The sequence below is a fragment of the Vombatus ursinus genome, unplaced genomic scaffold (genome assembly GCF_900497805.2).
Source record: "Vombatus ursinus unplaced genomic scaffold, bare-nosed wombat genome assembly UNPS02001419.1, whole genome shotgun sequence".
NCBI lineage: Eukaryota > Metazoa > Chordata > Mammalia > Diprotodontia > Vombatidae > Vombatus > Vombatus ursinus.
This window is the reverse complement of record NW_020941197.1, coordinates 30,543,033-30,567,712: the sequence shown is the minus strand read 5'-3', so window position 1 is coordinate 30,567,712 and position 24,680 is coordinate 30,543,033. Positions and strand designations below refer to the sequence as shown.

General features: G+C 38.3%; 1 protein-coding gene across 1 annotated transcript; it reads right to left on the bottom strand.

Annotated features, from left to right (window-relative positions):
* Positions 1–986: 986 nt before the first annotated feature.
* On the bottom strand, positions 987–23,166 carry TIMMDC1 (translocase of inner mitochondrial membrane domain containing 1). Its single transcript, XM_027867286.1, has 8 exons — positions 22,985–23,166; positions 21,840–22,047; positions 17,289–17,454; positions 16,198–16,286; positions 15,017–15,084; positions 5,715–5,793; positions 3,596–3,706; positions 987–1,424 (listed from the first exon to the last, which is right to left on the bottom strand). The coding sequence occupies exons 1-8, from the start codon at positions 23,067–23,069 to the stop codon at positions 1,271–1,273; spliced, it is 960 nt and encodes a 319-aa protein (XP_027723087.1). The 5' UTR covers positions 23,070–23,166; the 3' UTR covers positions 987–1,270.
* Between the last annotated feature and the right edge of the window lie 1,514 nt (positions 23,167–24,680).

The following is a 24,680-nucleotide window of genomic DNA, read 5'->3' as shown; positions in this document are numbered from 1 at the left end:
GTACATCCCTCCTCACTCCCTGCTTTGCACCTTTTGCTCTGGGAACTCTCTTCAAATCACCACTGCTTCTAGAAAGGGCATGGCAATTAACTGTCCCGTAATTCTACTCATCATCTCTGTTACTTCCCAAACAAAAACACCTCTCACTGGCCACCAATCCCCTGTAAGTACTGTCTCCTCCTATTAGAATTAGTAAGCTTTTTGAGTCAGAGATTCTACTTTTGTATTTGTATCCCCAGAGTTTGGCACAGTTCTTGGAACATATTAAGCACTTAATAAATGCTTTCTTATTTAAGACCCTCCACAATCTGGCACTCACCTCCTTTCCAGCCTTATTTCATACTACTCTCCCACATGAACTCTGTATTCCAGCCAAAAGTCTATTTCTCTTATGTAATCACACAAACCATCACTGTGGCTGGTCTCTTTTCTTCTCCATCTTTCAGACTCCTTCCTTCAAGGCTCAGCTCAGGTGCAGCCCGTGAGGTCTCTCCTAATTCCTCTCCACCCTTCAATTTTCATTGTACTACATACACTTGTGCACATGTTGTCTCTTCACAGTAAGGTCCTTGGGTACAAGAATTATCTCATTTTTACCTTCATATCCTAGCACCTAGCACAGTGCTTGGTGCATAACCGGTTTAATGTTTATTAAATGTATCTTATGTTACTGATGTTACTAGTAGTAGCTCTTGTTAAAATGGTTTTACAATTCATATTTGGATCTTTAAAATATCATATGTAACTTTGTATCTTAAATTAGTTACATAAAACACATCAGTCAAGCATATATTTGAGTGAACCCATTTTTTAATTAAAAAAAAAAAACACCTATTCAGATCTGTACTCATTTTGAGGTGATCGATGACACAATGACTTCCTGCGTGTGTTCCATTTCCTTCTTGGGGTGCCTTTTTCCCACCCTTCCCTTTTAGAAGAATGGTATTACATGAACAAAGACATAAAACTCTACTACCAAGGAAGTCTTTGGGGGAACATTTTCTTGCATTTGGGAAGAATAAAGACTAAGTAAATAAATTCATTCTTAGATTTAGAGGAAAAAAACAGATACAGGCGCCCAACTCTCGGGGAGTCTGCCCAGCACCAGTCATTAACAGACACTTCAAGAGTCAGTGTTTACTTTATGCAACAGTCCAACACAAAGATGACACTCACGATTAAAACTTTAGGGACATGGCCAGGAGTTCATCCAGCTCCCTTTAAATAAAAAAAAAAATCTCATTAAACATCTCCTATATCACAAATAAAACTAGTCCCCATCTTTACTATCTGTTGTTGAAGAAGGGTTTCTAGGAAGATTTAACAGCTCTTCAATTCTCTCTGCATCTCTTTCTGATTGATTTTTCCCTATGTTACTTTGAAATTCTTCAGTGACAGCATCAGTAACAAGTAGCCTAGCCTTCCTGCAACAAAAGAAAAGAGACAGATCAGATACAACTCTATTTCTTTACATCATTTAAAAAAAAAAGTGCCTGGCTTCTGGTTCTTATATAATGACATGATGAATGGTGGTTTGAACTTCGTCTAATGGGCAAGCACTGCTATTTGCTTGACCTAGGGCACTGCTGCTCACTGGTCCTCTGCCAAACAGCTTAATATGAACCCCTCAATAGCAGGTCAATGATTTCTTGGTTTTCAACTCCCTATAATCATTTTTGTTCTGGCCATTCTTGGGTTACTATTCTTAGCAGAGAAAACAGAAATAAGAATTGAGTAGTTCTGCTCTCAATCACCTATACTTGTAATCCCAACTAAGCGAAAACCCAACTAAGCGATCTCTATCCCTTCTTAGTTCATCTTCTTTTCCTCAATATAGTTTAAAAAACACGCAAACAACCAACCTGAAAGGCCCTTAACTCTTTTTCTTGTACCCAGACTTCATTCACTGAATGTTCCTAACACCGTTTCCTTAACATCTCTGATTGGTTTTTCTGTTATTTTCCTTCTCTTCAATTAGCTCAGTAAGAAGTACAAATTTTGCATTTTTTTTTAATCATTTCATCCTCCTCCCAACTGGCCTTTCTACAATTTGCCTTTAGAGTTTGCTCAAGACCCTCTGCTGCGGTACTTTACTGCTGATTCAAATTACTGCCCTCTACAAATTCCTCCACTAGTCACGTGCATCTTATCCTGCCCATCCTCCTTTCTAAGGTTTTCAACAAATGATTTTTAATGATCCTAATTAAAGTAAAAAAAAAAAAGTCAGAGAATACCTATTTTATCTTTTTGGTGCCTTTATAGGTCTGTGATGTTATCAACTTATATTTATAAATTCAAGGTTTTCAAAGCATTTTCCTTATAATAATCCTATGAAGTAAGTAGTAAAAGTGTTATTAGCCTCATTTTACAAGTGGGAAAACTAATTCAGAGAAGTCTAAGTGATTTACTCAAGGTATTAGAATCAGGATTCCAAGCCAAACTCGGAGCATTTTCCACAATTCCCTACACCGGATCTACTTACAGCACAGTTTTTCCTCTTTTACAAACTCTTTCTCAAAATTCACTTCTTGAAATAGCTTCTCATTATGGCTACAGTGCCAGAGGACCACATAGTAAAATTCCAGTTCTCTATTCCTATCCCATTTGGCAGAAACCACATCTACCTTCTAAATTCTTTGTCATTCCAAGATTCCTTTTGACACACAATAGGATAAAATAAAATAGCTAGCTGCATTCTTCAAGCCTTATGGCTTTTCCTGAGCTTTCATCTTTATTGCAAGAGGGTTCAATAAAATAAACTCTTTTACTGGGCTTTCAAAAGAACTGGAAAAAATATTTCTCTTCATAACACATCTTCTAAATTCTCTCTGAGTTTCCCAAAATGTCAGTGAAGGAGATTCTCAGCATCTGGAGAAATGTAAACTCTAGAATGTCAACAGCGAAGTGATAAGTAGGAGGATGGGCATCAGCTCTCCAAATCTAAGTAAAGTTCACTCCTTGTCTCTTTTCCTTTAAAGTTACTTCTTATATAAAGAGGAAAAGGAAAAAAAAAACCATGCAGTCAAATACATCAAGCCTGTCTTTGCTTCTCCTAACAACAAAGTTTCACACTCATAAAGAGCCTCATCATATTAGAGAGAAAAATTACAACCCTATCATTCTTTCCATCTACTTTCTATTTGCATTATGTACATTTACTCATTTATTTTTAACCAGTTCTGTGATTTTTTATGGGGGCAGGGAACTCTTGGTGAGAAACTTCCTTTCACCATGCAGGTTGGCACCTCCCCTGCCACTGAGTCTTACCTGGGGCCATGGGAAGTTAGGGGACCTGCCCAGACATACACTGTCAGTGTATGTCAAAAGGTGGCATTTGAACCAAGGTCTTCCTGATTTCAAGGCCAGCTCTCTATCCATTATATTATACTGTTTTTCATAACAGAAATAAACATAATAAATGTATTTTAATTTTTTGTCATTTACATTTTAAAACTTTTTTTTACTCAATATATTTTAGAGTCAGATGGTAAAATTAAAAAGCGTCTCTGAATGCAACAACAATGACTATCTGACACTGACTGGCAAGAAGCCCAATGAAGCCTGAGAGCTGAGGCTGGGCACCTTCCTTCCTTACCACTCATTCAACTTTGACTCATACAGTTCTTTTCGATCCTTCTGTTTTCTGTCCCAAACAGTCTCCCCTTGAAACTTCTGTATGGCCATGAGTGTAATTCCAAAAGGAGCACTGAGGTGAAGAAGACAAAGAGAAATTGCTCAGGAAAGCTAAACGGGCACATGGACAAACATTCAACAACCACTTTTTCATGATGTTTTGCTTAGTCATTTAGGGTTTAATAAGGGTTTATTATTACTTTGTTTCATTTGTTCTGTGAATTGGTTGGTTGGGTTTTTTTTGGGGGGAGGGGAGCAGGTAGAGGGAATAAATGCAATTTTATAACACAAAAAATATTAACCAGGAGCCTACGTCAACAATTAGCTAAATAATGATCTCAGTGGGAATGCCTACAACTCCATAGTGCTGTTCTTCCACTACAAAAAGCCTCTATTGGTACTTGTGACAGTTGAGATCACAATCAAATAAAGGAAAACTAATGAAACAGCTCTCTATGTAGTGGCAATAACAAAGAGAAAGTCGGGGAGATTGCCTGACAGGTAAAAGATATCACACCTAGAAGCAGGCTCTATGATTCATTTTCACAGGAGAAAAATAAACCAGAATTATGAAAATACGTATTTCTTGAGAAAAACCTATTAACAGCCTTAGGTTGATGGTATTAACGGACCCATTAAAGGAGAGCTGGACTAGCCCTTAAAGATACATGAGTAGAACCGCCTCCTTGTAGGCTGAGCCACACTAAGCACTTCATTAGACACTGCCTTGCGTGGACTAGTTCTGTGAGTATGCCTGGTTGTCTCAAATAAACCAGGAGCTTCTGCAGAGAAGGAGCTGTGCTTTATTTTCCTTTCCTATTTCCTCAGTGCCTACAAGTGTTTTTTGTACACAGTAAGCAACCAACAAATTTGCATTAACAAAAGTATTCAAAAGAAGCTGGATAACCACCTGTCAAGGATGCTACAGAAAGGGTTTTTTGGTGGTACCGTTTCAGAGGCTGGAAGAGATGACTCTAATGTCCTATACAATTCTAAACACTATGATTTTATGAATCTATAAATACCCAAGGATATAATGCATGTGATAAGCATTACATGGGTCTTCAAAGTATTCTTAAATATAGGATGTCCCAAAAGTCTTAGTGAAGTTTTAATTACTAAAGCTTAAAATTGCATTAAGATTATTGGGACACCTTATCTCTATCACTCAAAATTGTATTATGTCAGTGCATAATCACAGTATGATGTTAATAGCAATTTTAATTTGTGGCTTTCATAAGACCCATCACTTTAAATAATAAAATATTAGCTCTTTGAAAGGATCATAGATTTAGATCTGAAAGGGGCTTTACAGGTTATCTCATTCCACCTTCTCATTTTAAAGATGAGAAAATTGAGACACAGAAAGGTTAGGTGACTTGGCCAAAGATCACACTGGCAGTAAGTGCACAAACTGAGATTTAAATCCTGCTCTGATTCCAAATCTAGCACTCTTTCCATTTGACTACACTGAAAGCAGATTATGATCATAAAATAGCTCTATGATACTCCAATTCAGACTGGCATTTGTTTACATCTCTGTAGTTTTATTTTATCTAGCAGACAACAGTTGGATTGGTAAGAAAATCTGACCAAAGGTTGCCTGAATAGGGAAGTATTTTTTTTTAATTTGACAGAAGTTAACTTTCACCTTTGACAATTATTAAGCAATCTTTATTAAAAACAGCTTCTGTCACATTTAAATATATTTTTCCCTATATCATACTTCAAATATAAAATAAAAAACTAACTTAAATTTATTTTCCTATGCTTAACTACAAACCATTTAGTTCAAACTTTGTTTCTATTTGTTTCAAATAGTAAATGGTATTTAACTAGGAATCACCTCTACTGAAGTCTGTCAAGAAAAAAAGGTGGAGGTAGAAAAAAGGGATTGAATTAGTACTGAACTATCATTGTATGTTTACACAAACAATATTTCAAAAGTGATAGAAGGACCCTGTCACTCTAAGAATTATGATCTTCAAGTACTCTAAGGATTAAATTTTTAACCTGTGGAATATATCATAAGGCATTAAGTGAAAATATGCTAATTTGGACACAAACCATGTAAAACATACCCCAGAATGGCTCCAATTATACCACCAGCCACCAGACTACTCAAACCCAAGTGTATTCTGAAAAGACTTCCTGTAGCAGCTATTAAAAAACAGAAAAGAAAGGCAGATTTTAAATTAAACACTGGAATTAAAGGTCTCAGGCCTCTCATACTTTTTTCTTTCATATGGTTTTTCTTCTGCTAAAATGGGCACATTTTAATTGGGCACATTGGGCACAAATTGGGCACACCAAGAAATTCTGTTTGGTTTTTTGGTCAATATTCCATCATGAGCTATATAGTTCCAATATCTCTATTATCTCTATATTGATCTTTTCATGCTTTCTTGCCTATTCAAAGGGCTCTTTTTTTTCTTACATCATATCTAAAACTGTTTCACTCATTCTCCAAGTACCATCCCTTCCTATTTCCTGTATGACCTTGCTCCTATTCTTCCTTCTCTAGCATCTTCAACCTCTTGCTATCCATTGGTTTTCCCTCTTCCGTCTCCAAAGATGCAGCAGCTTTCCCATCTTAAAAAAAAACTTTATTTGACTGAGTACCAACTTCACCATTTACTAGATGTGTGAACATGGGCAAGTCAATAAACATTATTGAGTTTAAAATGAAGACAATAATACCTGCCCTACTACTTCAAAGGGTTATTAAAACACAAAGATTTTATTTTTCCTTTTTCCTCCATTTCTGACTTACAGCTCAGCTAACTCTACCATTGGCAATCTCCTCACACCTACATACTCTTTAATATTCTTTTTGCTTCCTTTTTTCTTTCTCTGACTCTTAGCCAAACAACTCAGGGGAGAAAAACACTTTCTCCCTCCTTCCCATTCTTTTCATTTCATTTTTGCATCCCCTGCCTCCAAATGAAGTTACTCTAAGACTGATAAGTGTAAGAGTCTTGCTTATGAAATGTCTCTATCAAGGAAAAGACAACATAAGTTTTGAAGAACAGTGTTGGCATCCAAAAGAATCCTTGAAAGTTCACTGATGTTCCCTGTTGAGTAACCCCAGAAATTTCTAATTGCATCCTCACTTTTCTATAGCCCAAACTGCTGATTCCAAAAAATTTTAGATGTTAGAACTAGACAGCATCTACTCAAACCCTCTCACTTTAGAGATGAGGACATAAGGGTTAGAGAAGTTAAGTGATATGACCAAGGTTACAGAGCTAGTTAGTGGCAGGTCTGGGGCAAAGACCTAGCTGGAACTAGAACCCAGCCACTTTGAGAAGCATTGTAGTATGACTGAAAGCTGAATTAGGCATCAACAGAATCTGAGTTCAAATATCTCTGCCACTAAATGCCTGCATAATCTTGGGCGAGTCACTTAATCTCTCTGCCTGTTTCTTTACCTATTTAAAAAAAAAGTGACTCTGGGCAAGTCACTTAACCCCAATTGCTTCATCAAAAAAACAAACAAACAAACAAACAAACCAAAAAAAAAGGAAGTGTTTGAGGTAGATGACCTTTAAGGTCCCTGTAAACCTCTAAATTTATGATCCTATGTCCCCAGTCCAGACTTTTCCTCCTAAGTCTTCTAACTTAAAGTCTAGAATTTTTCCACTACTACCAACATGATAAGATAAGCTTTAAGATATATTTATTTAATTTTGTTTGCTTTCCTTATTAACTAGTATTGTTTTCTAATTTTTTGTTTTTTACCACGAACGTAACTACATTATGGGTGAACAAGGCTTTTGTGGGTTTGTCCGGCAACCTAACTATTTATAACATTTTATTCATTCAAACATGTATTGGTTGCCTCCTATGTAGAAGGCACTATGCCAAGCATTGAAGGAAATTCAAGGATAAATAAAATGATTCTGAGTTAACTTTAATCAGGTCTTTGTGGAACAACCCTTCTTCTTTTTTTTTTTTTTACCTCTTGATAAGTCTCCCAGCAGTTACTCCAAACCATTCCCTTCTCCTAACTCTACTCCTCCCCAGTCCTTTTCTCAGATGACTGACCTCATTTAGCTCTCCTCCACACCAAAAAACAAAACAAAACAAACAAACAAAAAAAAAACCACCAAACCTCCCCTCAGTGTCTTGACCCATTCTCTCCTTTCCTTTTATGGTCTCATGGAATGAGGTGGTCCTCTCTGCCAAGGCTAACCTACCCATCTTGGTCTTGGTCCAACCACCTTTCATCCCCTCCAAAAGTGTCCCACTGCAGAATTACACAGAAACTGAAAACTGCCAAGGAATTTAGAGAACACCTAGTCTAACCCATCAATTATCCTCATTCTCTTTTAGCTTCAATACTGGCTCTTTTTCTTCTGCCTTCAGATATGCTCAGGTCTCTCCTATCACTAAAAAACAAACACAAACTTTTCCTCATTCATAGTCTCTTCTCAATATCTTGTACTCCCATCATCACTGAATTTCTAGAAAAAGCAATCTAACTATTAATTATGGAATGGCTCAACAAACTGGGGTAGTAAGGGAATTGAATATTATTACAACATAAGAAATGATGACTATGAATTCAGAGAAGCACATGAAGACATGTATGAAGTATAATGCAGGATGAGGCAAGCAGATCTAGAAAAACAATATATGATAACAATAAATGTAAACAAAAAGAAACCTAAAACAAAGCTGAATACTGAATAACTGTCATTCCCAATTTGACACTTGAGAAGAGATGAAGGCGTGCCTGTCCCTTCTTCCCTTAGAGATGGAGATGCTAAAGGTTGCACGCACTGTTAGACATGGTTACTATGTATATAATTGTACTTAACTGTTCTCTTGTCACAAGGGAAGGCAGACTGGGACAGAATGAAAACACAGAAAGGCACTCCTTCTACCATGAAAAATAACTATTGGTAAAGGGAATTAGAGAGAAGTCTCCAGAAGGAAATAACCCTGCAATAACAACAACTGACCCCTAGAAGTGAAAATGGAATTACCACATAATACCCAGAGTGGTTAAGAAGTTGAATAAAAAAATGAAAGGAAGATACAAGGAGGGAACTGCCTCTTCACAGAGAGCTGATGGAACAGAGGTACAGAACAGAAATGATCAATGTGGTGATTTGTTGTGCATGACTACTTATTTGTTACAAGGAAGGGCTTATATTGGGAGAATGGTGGGTAATTTAATAAATAATGAAAGATTTAAAAAAGGAGCACCAAGAAAACATTTTAAAAATACACAAAAGAAAAAAAGAAAAAAAAAACAAATTACAAACAGGTTAATTTGATTTCTACCATGTTAAAATTAGTATGACAAGGCTAGGGATTAGACTTGTGATTTCACTGGTATGGGGAACTCCCAGATGAAGAAATTCCCTCTGCTAATGCAGGTTGGCACCTTTTCTGTAATTTATAGTCTTAGCAAGTTGCCCAGGCCACTGAGAAGTTAGGTTACTTGCCCCAGTGTCACAGAACCAATATATAATGGAGGCAAGAACTGAACCCAGGTCTTCATGGCTACAGAGTAAGCAAACTATCCATTATGCCATGCTGCTCTTAAAACAAAATTTTTAGAAGCATCTCAAAAGTTCAGTTTCACATGCTATCCTATCTTCTTTTTATCCCTCTTTATATACTGAAATGTTCACATTTGTTGATGATCAAGTTCATAATAAGAAAGAATTTTTTGTAAACAATATAAGGAAACTGAGCTCATAAAGAGGAATTTGGAAAGAAAATCCAAAGTAATTGATCCTAAACAAGGAACTTGGCGAGACAATCTAAAAATCATTGGCCACCCACAAAAACATGATGAAACAAAGATCCTGAAACCTTTTTTGAAAATTTCAGAAAATCATACAAGAATAGTAGGAGCAGAAAAGCCATTAAGTCCTGGAATTAGAGGACAAAGGCCAGATACCACCTCCAGCGTCAGAAAGCAGTTGAACTCAGATCTTCCTGTGTCCAGCATTCTATCCCCTATCCTCTGCTGCCTCCAAAACTAGTGTGCTAGGTACTACCCAAAATGAGACAGAAGCGTCTGTGATCTCATTTGTATTGGTAATACCTCCAAAGATGCAGACCATTACCCACCCACCATCCCACTTCAGGCTCTCATCACCTCTCATATGGACTATTTCAACAGCCTCCTAAATGGCCTATGTTGCCTCAAGACTCTCCTCACTTCAATTCATCCTCTACTCAGCTACCAAAGTGACTTTCCTAAAGTGTAGGCTTGTCCATGTCACCCCCTACTCATAAATTCTAATATCTCCCTCTAAGATCAAATATAGACTCCTCTGTGTGGCATTTAAAGGTCTTAACAACTTGGCCTCATCCCACCTATCTAGCCTCATCCCTTTCCTGTACTCCACAATCCAGTCAAACAGTCCTTCTTGCTGCTGCTCACTCACAACACTCTCATATTCCATTTCCCCACTTTTTGTACTGGCTGTTCCCCCAGCCCCTAGAATGCACACCCTCCTCAGTTCTACTTCTAGTTTACTTCAAAGATCTTCTGCAGGCCTCTCCTGGTCACATTCCCCTCCTCATCTCCCCCCCTCAAACAGTACCTTCCTTTCCAAGGTTACCCTGTATCTGCTCTACATGTATGTGTTTTGCATATACCTACATATATGTGTGTGGTCTCTCTCATTAGAACGTAAGTTCCTTGAGGGCAGAGACTTTCACTAAGGTCTTTGTATCACTAATGTCTTAGGAGAAGCTTAGTAAATGCTTAAATAAAAAAATAAAATAAATGCTAAATAAAAATAAATATGTGACTTTTGTCCAGGTACTCATGTAAACTCTCTCCATGGGACTATCCAAAGCACCAGGGGCATTCCTCTAGATCTCCTGAAATTCCCAGAATGCCAGAGGAGTATGCAGATGATCAGTTATCCTCCACTCTCAATACAGGATTGGTCTATCTCCTTTTCCAGTCTTACATCTCTCTGAAGATATCCTTTATGCTGCTTCTTCCACACAACTCTTCATTAGTAATATGCTGCAGGCTATTCATGCCCTCCATTGACTTTTGGATGACCCTTGAAACTTATTCTTCAGAGACTGTGGCATTTTATGACTTGTAGCCACAGGGCATCATCTGAAGAACATTCAATTCAATCTTGAGATTCTCACTATAAATGAAACCAGAAGACAAAAGGAAAATGCAGCTAAATAGAAGGATGGCTGCCAAGTTTCCCTTGGTGAGGTAAATAAAGGTGTTCACAGAGTTGGCTTTATCATATATCCAAAAGCAACAAGAAACAATTTCATTGGTCATTATATATTGCAGAACATGTAAGCATTTGCAAATACCCCCATGAAGATTACTTCAACTCATTTGCCATTATCTGTTGCAAAGGATAAGGAGATAGCAAAATTCTACAAAGAATTTGAAGAGGGACAGCTAGGTGGTGCAGTGGATAGTGCACCTGGAGTTGGGAGGACCTGAGTTCAAATTCTGCCTCAGACACATAACACTCACTCATAACCCACAAGAGAGGATGGCAAAAACTATGTTGGAAAAAAATTGTTCAGAAGTAAATAATAACTCACTACATAAATTGCAATATAAGGTTTACAAAGTTCTTACCTCATAACAACCCTGATACTGCATTATCTCTATTTTATAAATAAGGAAACTAAGGCTCTCAAATCATAAATGACTTGTCCATGACCCGTCTGAGGGAGGATTTAAACCAAGGTATCCTGCATCCAAGTTCAGCACTGTTTCCATTATGTCCACCTGCCCCTCAATAACTCATACTGGCATACCTCTTTAATGTTTGCAAAATGCTTGTCAAAAGGTCACTGAGGTTATCAAGAAACAAAGATGATGTGCTAAGCCCACATTCTGAATGTGTTAATAAAGGATGTAGAAATGACATTTTAGAAAACAGAGAGGGCAAAGACAACTAACGTGGATGGTTTTATATGACTATGCTTATTTGTCACAAAAGAGTTTTTTATTTTGTTTTGTTTTGATTTTGGGAAGATTTGGGGAGAAGCATGGAGAAGTGAATGATAATAGTGTCTAAAAAAAGAAAGATAAAGTAAAGGGGGCCTTTGAAGCATTTTTTAAAATATACAGAAGGGGCCTGACCATTCTGGAGAATAATTTGGAACTATACCCAAAGGGCTATAAAACTGTGTATACCCTTTGACCCAGCAATACCACTGCTAGGTCTGTATCCCAAAGAGATCAAAGAAAAGGGATTGTACAAAACTGTACAAAAACATTTATAGGAGCTCTTTTTGTAGTGGCAAAAAAAAAAAAAAGGGAAACTGAATGGAGGTCTATCAATTAGGGAAGAGCTGAACAAGCCCTTCTGATGGAATACTATTGTGCTACAAGAAATGACGAGGGGGATGGCTTCAGAAAAACCTGGGAAGACTTATATGAACTGATTCAAAGTGAAGTGAGCAGAACCAGGAGATCATTGTGCACAGTAACAGCAACACTGTAATGATGACCAACTGTGAAAAACGTAGCTACTCTAATCAATACAATGAACTCTGAGTGCAGATTTAAGCTGCCTTTTTTCACTTTTTTGTTTTTTGCTTTTTTTTGAAACATGGCTAATACAGAAATACATTTTGCATGACTTCACATTTTAATATATTGCTTGCCTTCTCAATAGGTGGGAAAGGCACAGAAGAGAGAGAACTTGGAACCCAGAATTCTTTTCAAAAGAATGTTAAAAATAAATAGCTTGACAGGGATTTGGGAAATACACAAAAGGGAACAGGAGGAAGCACAGGAGACACTGGCTGAACTTGACAAACAGCAGTTCATATGAACATTTCCATATACAAAGAAGAAACCCTATTGATCACTCTCTTGAGGTTATTATGTCACTGCTTTTTCCTGGTTTTCCTCCTACCTGTATGACTGTTCTTTCTCAGGCTCCTCTGCTATATCTTCATCTAAGTCACACTCCCTACAGTGTCTCTCAAATCTCTGTCCTGGGCCCACTTCTCTTTTCACTCTATACTATCTTGCTTGGTGATTTCATCAGCTCCAATGGGTTCAATTCTCATCTCCCTGCAAATAATTCCCAGGTCTGTATACCCAGCCCTAATTTCTCTCCTGCGGTTATGTCTCACATCACCAACTGCCTTTTAGGTATCTTTAACTGGAGGTGCCATAGGCATCTCAAGCCCTATATATCCAAAAGAGAATTCATTATATTTCTCCCCAAACTCTTGTCCCTTTCCCAAACTTCCCTATTATTGCTGAGGGCAACATTATCCTTCCAGGTCATCCTCAATTCTTCTCTTGCATTCAATACACATGTCCAATCGGCTGCCAAGTCTTGCTGGTTCTCCTTTCACAACGTCTCCTGTAGATACACCCTTCTCTCCACTCCCACAGCTGCCACCCTGGTACAGGCCCTCATCACCTCTTCCCTGGACTCCTGCAATAGCCTTCTCATAGGTCTTGCCTCAACTCTCTCCACACTCCAATCCATCCTCCACTTAGATGCCAAAGTGATTTTCTAAGGTATGAACCTGACCATGTCACATACCAACCTTTAAGAAACTCCAGGGCCTCCCAATTATTACCTCCAGGATCAAATACAAAATCCTCTGTTCAGCTTTTAAAGCCCTTTGTAACCTGGCCCCTTCCTCTCTTTCAAGTCTATACTATACTCCCTTCACGCACTCTATAATGAAGCAACACTGGCCTTCTTGTTCTTCACATCCGACACTCCTATCTCCAGACTGCGCTTTTTCACTGGATCTCCCTCATGCCTCAGATGCTCTCCCTCCTCCCCTCTGCCTCCTGGCTTTCCTGGCTTCCTTTAAATCCCACCTTCTGCAGGAGGCCTTTCCTACACTCCCACTGTTAGGGCCTTTCCTCTGGGATTACCTTCCATTTATACTGTATACATCTTATATGTACAATTTTTTGCATGTTGTCTCCACCATTTGAACATGAATTCCTTGAGGCCAGGGATGGTGTTTGTGCCTTTTTTCGCAGGCAAAGAACTTTGCATTCTAGTCTAGCTAAAATGGCTTTCTTACTGTAACTCATAAACATCACTCCATCTCCATCTTCACAGTGGCTATCCCCCATGCCCAGAATGCATCCCTTACTCACCTCCACCATTTAGACGCCCTGTTCTCCTTCAAACTCAGCTCAAGTGCTACCTTCTACATGAAGCCTTTCCTAATATCCCCCAGCTACTATACTACTGCATCCCCCTCCTCCCAAAACTATCTTGTGTATTTCTACAGATGTACATGTTGCTATCTGAAACTAAACTGCAAGCTATTTGAAGGCAGGGATTATCTCCTAAAAAGATTTTTTTTGTAATTTTTGTATCCTGAGAACTTGGCACAGTGTATGACACCTCGTGTTTATAAATGCTTCTTCATACATTCAATTTAATTACTTCACAAATGCATGTTGTCTACCTAATGAGACTATAAGCTCCCTGCAGATGTCTTCTCTTTCCTTTCTGGGCCCTTTGCTCTTTGTTTGAAATGCCCTTCTCCCCTTATCTTGTTAATACCCTACCCATTCTCCTAGGCCCAGTTCAAACATGCCCACCTCTTCCAAGAAACCTACTGAATATTCTCTCACCCCTTCTCTAAATTCCTATAGCTCTTTCTCTACCCCCATTTGATGGTACTTAGCTCATTTACAAAAATAACCATAAGGACAAATGTATTATTTCCCATATTAAATCATAAGTGCCTTGAGGGCAAGCTCTCTATCTTTTGCAATTTAGCTTCTTATACAATCCTTGGTTCAGAGCCTGGAACACAGAAGATACTTAGTAAATGTTTGCTGACTGAATAAAAATGCTTACAAATGCCCTTCAGGGATACGTATTACCTTCCCAGAAAATGAGAGCTATCTCTCTCATTATTAGACAAACCAGAGAAATTTTAATACTTTATAGAGAAATTTTTCAAACTCTTCTTAAGTATTTGTCTTCCTACAGACAGTATCCAGTTTAAAGGTATCTGCATTAATCCCAAACTTCTGATAGGCACTATCACCACCACTGCAATACAGGTAAATCAATCTAACAGACGATGATTTAATGCCACATGTTGTCTAGCAAAGCTATTACTACATGCTATAATATGATAGGTAATAACTGTTCTCTACTGATCTCATTTTAATTAATTCTACTCTAACAAACCTGGTAATTTTAGACTGAAACATTAACATTTTTTCCATTAAAGCATCTTATATACAGCAAGTTTCATAAACTCCTTTTATTTTATAGAAGTTCTGAGGCAGAATTCCAAAATAATATGCCAAATTAAGAGATGAACTGATCCAGAAGGCCTAACTTCAACTGCCTTTCAATAATCATTAAACCATTTGCATACAATGAGAAATGTAAAAAAAAAAAAGTCTTACCTCCTGCAACAACGAAATGGCTTATGGCATTTTTATTTCGGTATACATTCAGACCAGTGCTCACTGTGCTAGAGAGGTGGAGGAAAAAAAGCAAGAAAAAAATATGCTTTTGAGCATACTGACAGTACTCTCCCAACATCATGACCATAAAATTCCTCAACCCAATTACTTCTTGGTAATATTTTTAAGGAAAGGAATAGGCTATCATTTTCATTCATTAACCCTACTCCAGGCTCTTTGTCACTTTTCTATTGTGTTTCAGGGTCTCTATGTACCCCAAGCCCTATAATATGGACTCTGAAAAATAAAACTATTACTATTGACTGCCCTTCAGTTTATTTGTCAAGTCTCTCCATAAGGAGCTTAGAGGTTGAAAATGAAGAAATTAAGTTACATACAGATTGTTTGCCCCCTTTATATTAAGAATCTTTAAACCACATTAGTAACAAATCCACATGCATCTGGTGCTGAGCACAACACACCCTACATAGACAAACACACTTTACTGAGAAATAAGCACTATAAGCTTTTTTTATGTTGTTGTTGTTTTTAAACAGTCATAAAAATATATTAATCCCAATAATACAAAGCTGATGAACTGGTCCAATCATTCTGGAAAACTGGGAATCATAATGAAAAAGTCATTACACTGTTTATACCTTTTGACTCCACTATTGGATACAAGGAGGTAAATGTCAGAAAGAAAGAAAGAAAGGTCTTATAACAAAATATTCATAGTAGCACTATTCGTGATAGCAAATAACTAAAAAATGGATGCTGGCAACTGAAGAATAGCTGGACAAATTGTGGAATATGAATCTGATGTGATATTACTGTGTCATAAAAAATAAAAATGAGGAACTCAGAGAAATGCAGAAAGACTGGTATAAAATGAAGAAAGCAAAACCAAAAAGATACACAATGACCACAATAACATAAACAACACTAAAAAGCCGTTAGATCCTGAAGAAATACAAGAAAAAAATCTGTCTCAGAGAAACAGGGATGGATGCTTTTTTCCTTTGAAGAGACAGTAGCTATGGATTTGGAAAGTAGCATATACTGTCAGATACGGTCCCTATGTCAGTTCACTAATAAAGCAATAAAACTTTTTTTAAAAACTGCATTACTGAAAGTGTTCTGAGATAACACGTTCTCACCACTATTCAAAGAGAGCTTACTTAAACAGAGTCACAAAGATGGCTGTTCTCCAACTCCACCGCCAGCCATATCGGATGAATCCTCGAATGGCAGCTCTGTGGGCAGATTGCTGAAATGGAAGGAAGGTTTGATTAGCTCTCTAATATATTTTCCTTATACTCAGAACTATGGTAGAAGAGTGAGCCACAGACTAGGAGGTACTCCTATGTGACACATATGTAAAATATACTAAAAAGAGGGTCTATAGAATCATTACCTTAACCAAGGGAAATGGTTTTTCTCTGCTACTAATTCTAAAAACATGACTATGTTACACATGATTATGGGGGGACAGCACATTTTTTAATTAGCAATGTCTCATACAGAGTTGTTAAATATACTTGCCATCTAACACACACGAGATGAACTAATTATGGGCCTGTTATTTATGGACTACTGATGGAACTGACCATTCCATCAGGTAGTACATGGAAAACTTGGAAATACTGATGCCAATCATAAGTATTTACTGAGCATCTATGTGTGAAATACAAAAATATAAGACATGTTTCCTGCCCTCAAGAAATTCTAGTTGGGGGAAATGACATATACATAGGAAAACAGTAAAGTATTAAGTGTTATTTTGCATGACAGAACCTAAAGTCTTATGATAAATCAGAAAAATTAGAGATTAATGTGGTCTGGAATACTCAGGGAAGGTTTCATGGAGGAGTAAGACTCTTGGAGATTGAAAGATTGGTAGGATTTAGATAGATGAAAGAGACTCAGAAAGGAATCATGAGCAGAGGACACAGTATAAGCAAAAGCAGGACTGAGAATGAATGAGGTGCCTGGAGAGAAAGAGAGGTGACTAGCCTCACTTGAACCAACTCAGCTCAAATATTTACACCTATGTCCATGTGTACTTCCTGGTGTTTACTTAGCAGGTAAAATGGATTTTCCTCTTCCTGACCTTGTTAGCTCAACTTCCCTCCCACACAGCAGTTCAATATTTAACTGGATTAGACATTTCTAATCACATCACCCAGACAGGAAACCATTTGGTAAAACAATTCTCAAAATTGGTTAGCAACCAAATCCTATTATACATCACTCATTCACACATACATACCACAGCATCAAACCGGTTGTAATAAATCTCTGCATGGCTCTGAGAAATATAACGTTGTTTGGCATGATAAAAAGCGGGTATGCCACCATATATCCAACCAATGATTGCGCCTGAAGCTGCTGATCTGTAAATATAATCAATTTCCTCTGGGACTGGCAGGCGTTCACTGAAACAATAATGAAAGACAAAGTTCCTTGGGTTTAACTCTTGGAAATTACTAATCAACTCCCCTAACACTCTCTAAATGCAAACAGCCTTGTATTTCTATTAATTGTGACTCTCACAGAACATATTAAAATGTATTTAAATGTCCTTAAGTCTAGAATTCAGCTCTTGATGATCATCCTCTTTAATATTATCACTAAAATACCAGTCTCCAGAACAAAATTATAAAGAATTTGTGTTAGAGAATTCATTATTTCCCTTATTTGAATTTCAACTTTAAACGAGTAATTGCCCAATACAATTGAGTTTCCAGAATGTTCACTAAAATCCAGGGGTATAAAAAGAAACCTGGATATTTTTGTCTAACTTTTATCAAATATAGAAAACATATACAGTAAAATGACACTAATCCAGACTAACTGGTAGGGGAAAAGAAATCTGAATTAGATTTTTTTTTTCAAAGAAGATTTTACTTTTAAGTGAACAAAGTAAGCTGAAGCAAAGTATATCCTGACAGGGCTGACTAATATCATAATAGGTTTGTCTGTAATTAGCAAGATCCACTTATTACATCTGTAGACAATTAATGTACTTACTTTGAACAAAGTTATTCTCTTAAGCACACCAAATACCCTCTCTCCACCTTCTATTTGTTTAGAAGAGCCTTTCCTCAGGATTAATGAAAATACAAATTCCAGCCTGGTCTATGCTCAAAGGATCATAGATTTAGAACTAGGAGAGGTACCAGAAGTCATCTAATCCAATCCCCTCAATTTTTAAATTGAGGAAACTGAGACCTAGAGAAGTAATTACAAATTTCTGAAATCTGAATTAATGAGGTTTCAGTGTAAATGTATAGAGTACTTGCATTTGCAATGAAGAAGTTTTAATTCCTCAGCATACCAAAAATCTTAGGATTTAGAGATAGTAAGGATCTTTGATGTCATCTAGTCCAATCTCATTTTACAAATGAGAAACTTAAGACACAAATTTAAGAAGTGATGTGCCCAGTAGGTGGAGCCAAGATGGCAAAGAAAAGGCAGCAACTTGCCTGAGCTTTCCCTAAAACCCCTCCAAACATCTTTGAGTAATGCCATAAAACAATTCCTGAAGCAGCAGAACTCACAAAAGGACAGGGTGAAATAATTTTTCAGCCAAAGACAACTTAGAAAGTCAGCAGGAAAGATCTGTCACACCTGAGTGAGAGTGGACCACAGTTCAGCACTGGAGCAGACCAGGCCCCAGCAAACCAGGAGAAGGCTTTGAAAGTCACTGAATCAGCAGTAAGAGTGGCTGCTTCTGTAGCCCTCAGTCCACAGACAGTAAAGGGGTTGGACAACAGATCAGAAGATTACAGGGTTCTCTTTGCTGGCACTGGGGACAGGACTCTGGTGCTTTGTCCATACTCAGATCCAGGTTGTAACCCTGGGTGGCAGTCCCAGGGTGAGGAGCAGCACTAGTGGTCCTAGTAATAAGGATAAATGTTTACTTTCCTACATGGGATGATACTTGTAACTCACAAAAACTTTCTCATTGTTAGGGCAGTTAGGAATACATATAGACAGATGGCACAGGTGTGAGCTGAATATGAAGGGATGATATCTAAAAAAATAAAATTAAGGAGAAAGAGGAATGCACTGGGAAAAGAGGAAAGGGAGGGGAAGAATAGGGTATATTATCTCACATAAAAAGGCAAGAAAAAGCTTTTACAGTGGAGGGGAAGATGGGGGAGGTGGGAGAGGGAGTGAGTGAACCTTACTCTCATCAGAATTGGCTCAAACATACACACTCAATTGGGTATAGAAATCTATCTTACCCTACAGGAAAGTAGGAAGGGAAGTAAATAAGAGAAAGGGGAGGAAGGGTGATAGAAGGCAGAGCAGATTGGGGGAGGTAGTAGTCAGAAGCAAAACACTTTTGAGGAGGGATAGGGTGAAAGGAGAAAGAATAGAATAAATGGGGGTGGGGGAAATAGCATGGAAGGAAATACATTTAGCAATCATAACTATGAAAAAACTTTTGAAGCAAGTTTCTCTGATAAAGGCCTCATTTCTCAAATACATAGAGAAATGAAGGAAATGCATTTAGCAATCATAACTATGAAAACATTTTTGAAGCAAGTTTCTCTGATAAAGGCCTCATTTCTCAAATATATAGAGAATTGAGTTAAATTTGTTAAAAATAGGAGCCATTCCCCAATTGATAAATGATCAAGAGACACTATGAACAGTTTTCAGATGAAATAATCAAAGTTATCCACAGTCATATGAGAAGGAACTCTAAATGGCTATTGACTGGAGGAACGCAAATTAAAACAATTCTGAGATATTTTCTCATATCTATTACATTGGCTAATAGGCCAGAAAAGGAGAATGACAAATGTTGGAGGCAGTGTGAGAAAAATGAGACATTAATGCACTGTTGGTAGAGTTGTGAACTAATTCAACCATTCTTTGGAGCAATTTGGAACTATGCCCAAAGGGTTATAAAACTGTGCACACCCTTTGACCTAGCAGTGCCACAACTATGTCTGTACCCAAAGAGATTTTTTTTTAAAAAAGGTAAAAAGACCTATATAGCCAAAAATATTTATAGCAGCTCTTTTCTGGTGGCAGGGAGTTGGAAATTGGGAGGATACCCATCAATTGGGGAATGGTTGAACAAATTGTGCTATGTGGAATACTATTGTATTGTAAGAAATCCTGAGCAGAATGCTCTCAGAAAAACCTGGAAAGGCTTACATGACCTGATACAAAGTGAAATACACTGTGTACAAAGTAACAGCAAAATTGTAATATGTTCAGCTACGAATAACTTAGCTATTCTCAGCAATACTAAGAAGGATTTGTGAAGGATTTGTGATGAAAAATGCTATCCATCCCCAAACAAAGAACTGATGGTGTCTGAATACAGATTGACGCATACTTTTTTAACTTCATTTTTCTTGAGGGGTTTTTTTTTTGGTCTATGTTTTCTTTCACAACATGATTAATATGGAAGTATGTTTTGCATGACTACACATGTATAATCTATATCGAATTGCTTGCCTTCTCAATGAGCGGGGTTAGGAGAGAGGAAGGGAGAGAATTTGGAACTCAAAGTTTTAAAAGTTAAAAATTGTTTTTACATGTAACTGGGGAAAAAATAAAATATTAAATAAATTTAAAAAAAAAAGAAGTGATGTGCCTAAATTCACATGGGCAATCAAAGACTAGTAGAATCTGAGCTGGAAATTACCTCAGACACCAACTGGTCCCTACCTTGTGCTCCACAATATCCCCAAGTGTTCACCCAACCTATGCTGGAAGGTCTCCTCTACTATTCCTAATCTCCTCACATTCCTCCTTCGTTGAGGACTCTTTATTCACAAAGTGATACTCTTCATCCTCATCCCAAGAGCCAAAGTCTCCATATAAACCAGAGTTAAGATATGAATTTAGATCTTTTGATTCCAAATCCAGCATTCTTGCCACTGTTAACTACTACTACTACTATTAAGAATTAAGACATTTATTTGAAGTTTGGCTGGGCTGCTAATTAACATGACATAATTTTCCTAGGCCTCCTCACTCTTTTAGATAAAATAATTATTGCTTTTCATGATTCTCCCAGCTTCAAAATTCTACGTTTTTATAAGTTACAGATGATCCACCATCATGCTGACAAAAATTAGAGATAAGAACAATAAATCCCTGTTCTCCTGTTTATCACCTGAGGGAACCTTTGCAGATGATTTAACTTTTTTGGGTTTCTTTTTTATCATGATAACGTGGGGGTTGAACTAGATTATCTTTAGGATCTCTTCCAGTTCCTATAGCATATGATTCTGTGAAACTTTTCTAGTTTCTTGGGTCACAGGATGTCAGGTAAATATTAAAGGAATTGTGATTCGAAGTCTTTTATTCTTAACAAAGCTATCAACTGTACCTGGATGTTACTTGGAAACTTGGATAGGCTTGTCAAACAATTACTGACCTGCAAGGTCTGTATATCTTATAATGAAATCACAGGGGGCAAATATGAAAAATAAAAACCAGCAACCAAGCGGGAAAAGTTTAGTAAGAGGTAGGTGGGAGTGAGAAACAGATTAGAATCTCAAAGTTCTATTTAAGGCCCATGATAGACTGTACGGAGGCTAAAGCCTATTCTGCAGCTTTTTTTCCCCCTTTTTTTTGGAGGGGGGGGAGAGGAGCAATAGAGGTTAAGTGACTTGCCCAGGGTCACACAGATAGTTAAGTGTCAGGTGTCCGGGTCGCATTTGAGCTCAGGTCTGCTTGACTGCAGGGCCGGTGCTGTATTCACTGCACGACCTGGCTGCCCCTTCTGCAACTTCTCCAATGAAAAATTATTATTATAAACTGTTACGTATTAAATCATTATATTTACTCTCTGACAAAGAGCTCCTTGAGGCGGTCCCATCCTGACTCTGGGTAAAACGGACCCTTAATGTGAGGAGGCAGAGTCTTCTCAGGGGAGCGGCTAGAGTTAGTTGCAATGGTGCTTTCCTCAGCAAGGACCCTTGGGAAAGGGACTAGAGTCTCCCATGTTCTTCTCAAACAAGTCTTCTGGGGTCTCTCCATCCTAGTTCTCGGCACTATGAAAACATAGTCAAACGACAAAAAGTTAGTGCCATGGAGGTCTTGGCAGTTGGGATAAAAAAAAGTAGGGGCAAAAATAGGAAAGCAGGAAGGGAATAATGGGGGTAGGAAGAAAGAAGAAAAAGAGAAAGAAAAGAGAGAAAGAGAAAGGGAGAGAGGAACGGAGCAACAAAGAGAAAGACAGAAAGAGGGAGAAATGGAGAGAGAGAGATAAAAGGGTTGAGAGAAACAAGAGAGAGAGAATAAAACACAAAAAGAGGAGAATGAAAGAAACAAAATGAAAGAGAAAGGAACAGAGAAAGGAAGAGAAAAAGGTAAAAAGAAATAAGAAAAAGAAGCAAAGTAAAACAGAAAAAAAGGAAAAAGAGAAAAGGAGAGAGAGAGAAGGGGAAGAGGGAGATAAACAACGAGAAAGAAAGGGCAAAAAAGAAAAGGAAGAAAAAGAAAAACCAAAACCCCAACAACCAAAAATTCCAAATGCCTGGAAGAAAAAAATAACTACATTTGGTACCTCCCAGCATTTACATGGGCTTGTGCTGGCTATCCTCCAGCTGTGTTTCTATGTGTGTATGTCACACACACATACATGCGCACACACACAAGCACTATCCTCTGGCTGTGTTTCTATGTGTGTATGTCACCACACACACACACACTATCCTCCGCTTGTGTTTCTATGCGTGTATGTCACACACACAAACATGCACACACACACGCACTATTCTCCAGCTGTGTTTCTATGTGTGTATGTCACACACACAAGCGCACACACGCGCGCGCGCGCACACACACACACACTATCCTCCGGCTGTGTTTCTATGTGTGAATGTCTCTCTCACACACACACACACACACACACACACACACACATTTGTCTTTTATTGCTCGAATGCAGCCACGGCTCCCCGTCCCCAGCCCACAGCCGGCTCTCACCTTCGCGTCCTCCCCAGCTCGGAGGGTCCTGGAGAAGCGCCGGACTAGGAGGGTCAGGATGGCCAAGGTTCCAAGTCCGCCTCATACATTTACTAACTGTGTGGCCTTGGGGAAAGTCACTTACCCTCTCTAAGCTTCAGTTTCCCCATCAGTTTAAAAAAAAAAAACCCGAAAGGCGCTGGACGAGACGACCTCCAAAATCCCTTCCGCCTCTACGAAACGCTTTCTACCGGCTTCTCGGGTATGACCCGGAAGGTCTTCCCAGGGACAGACCGGAAGTCCAGCGGTTGGGGTCGACGCAGAGATGCGGCTGCGCAGGTCGCCGTCGCCTAGTGATCGAAGGTGCATGCGCGTTCTGTCTTGCGCGTTCCGCTCGTCGCTGCAGCCCTGCCCTTGTGGAATTTATGGAAACTTAGAGCCTGTGTGATCCAACACCCCCTTTACAGATGAGGAAACTGAAGAGGTGATTACCCTAGGCCACAGGTGCAGATCTGAGATTAGAAAGAAACGGGGCTTCGGACCCGTCTATTCCAGAACTCGTTCCCCTCTTCGTAGATTAGATAAAGCATTTATTAAGCGCTTGCTGTGTGCCTGGAGCCTGTAGAGGAGGGAGGAGCAGAAACCCAAAATGGACGGGTCAACACCCTTTACCCCCCAGAAGTTCGTCCCCTACAGCACCTTGGCATTCCAGGCCTTGTGCATTCATTGAGAGGAAGGTGCAGGTGAATGCAGCACTGCCCTAGAAAATGGGATTTATTCTCCTTTGTTTTATTTAGTTGACAAGTGTTTGTTTTCTGTCCTTCCTATTTCCAAAGGGGGTGGGGATGGGAAAGGGGGAAGAGAATAACAAAACCCTTGTTACAAATACCCAGAGTCAAGCAAACCAAATGCCCACATTGGCCATGTTCAGAAATATGTGTCCCATTCCACATACAGAGCCCATTCCTTTTGTTAGGAGATGGGTAGCATCTTCATCATCACTCTTCTGCTATCCTGGTTGGACATTGCATTGGCCAGAGTTATTAAGTCTTTGAATAATAGCTAACATTCATACGGTGCTTACCATCTGCTGGGTACTGTGCTAAGCACTTTACCATTATTGTTACCTTTGATTCTCATGTAACTCGGGGAGGCAAGTGCTATTATTATGCCTATTTTTATTTTTTTAATTTATTTTTAATTTTCAACATTCACATCTATAAGATTTTGAGTTTTAAATTTTCTCCCCCTCCTACTTCTTCCCCCCCCCCACGACAGCATGCAATCTAATATAGGCTCTACATACACATTCATGTTAAGCATATTTTCCCATTAGTCATGATGTAAAAAATAATTAAATCTAATGGGAGGAACCACAAGAATGAAGCAATAAAACAAAACAATAAAGGAAAAGAAGAGCAAATAGTATGCTTCCATCTGCATTCAGACTCCATATTTCTTTCTCTGGGTATGGATAGCAGTTTCCATCATGAATCTTTTGGAGTTGTCTTAGATTTTTGCTGTGAAGAGCTAAGTTTATCAAAATCAGTCATCCCATAATATTATGCCCCTTTTTACAGATGAGGAAACTGAGGCAAAGAGGTTAAGTGATTTGCCCAGTCACACAGCTAGTATCTGAGGCCAACACTGTGCCATCTAACCCTTTTCAAAGTTGTTCATTTTTACAACGTTAATCACGTCTGAGATTAAACTTGTC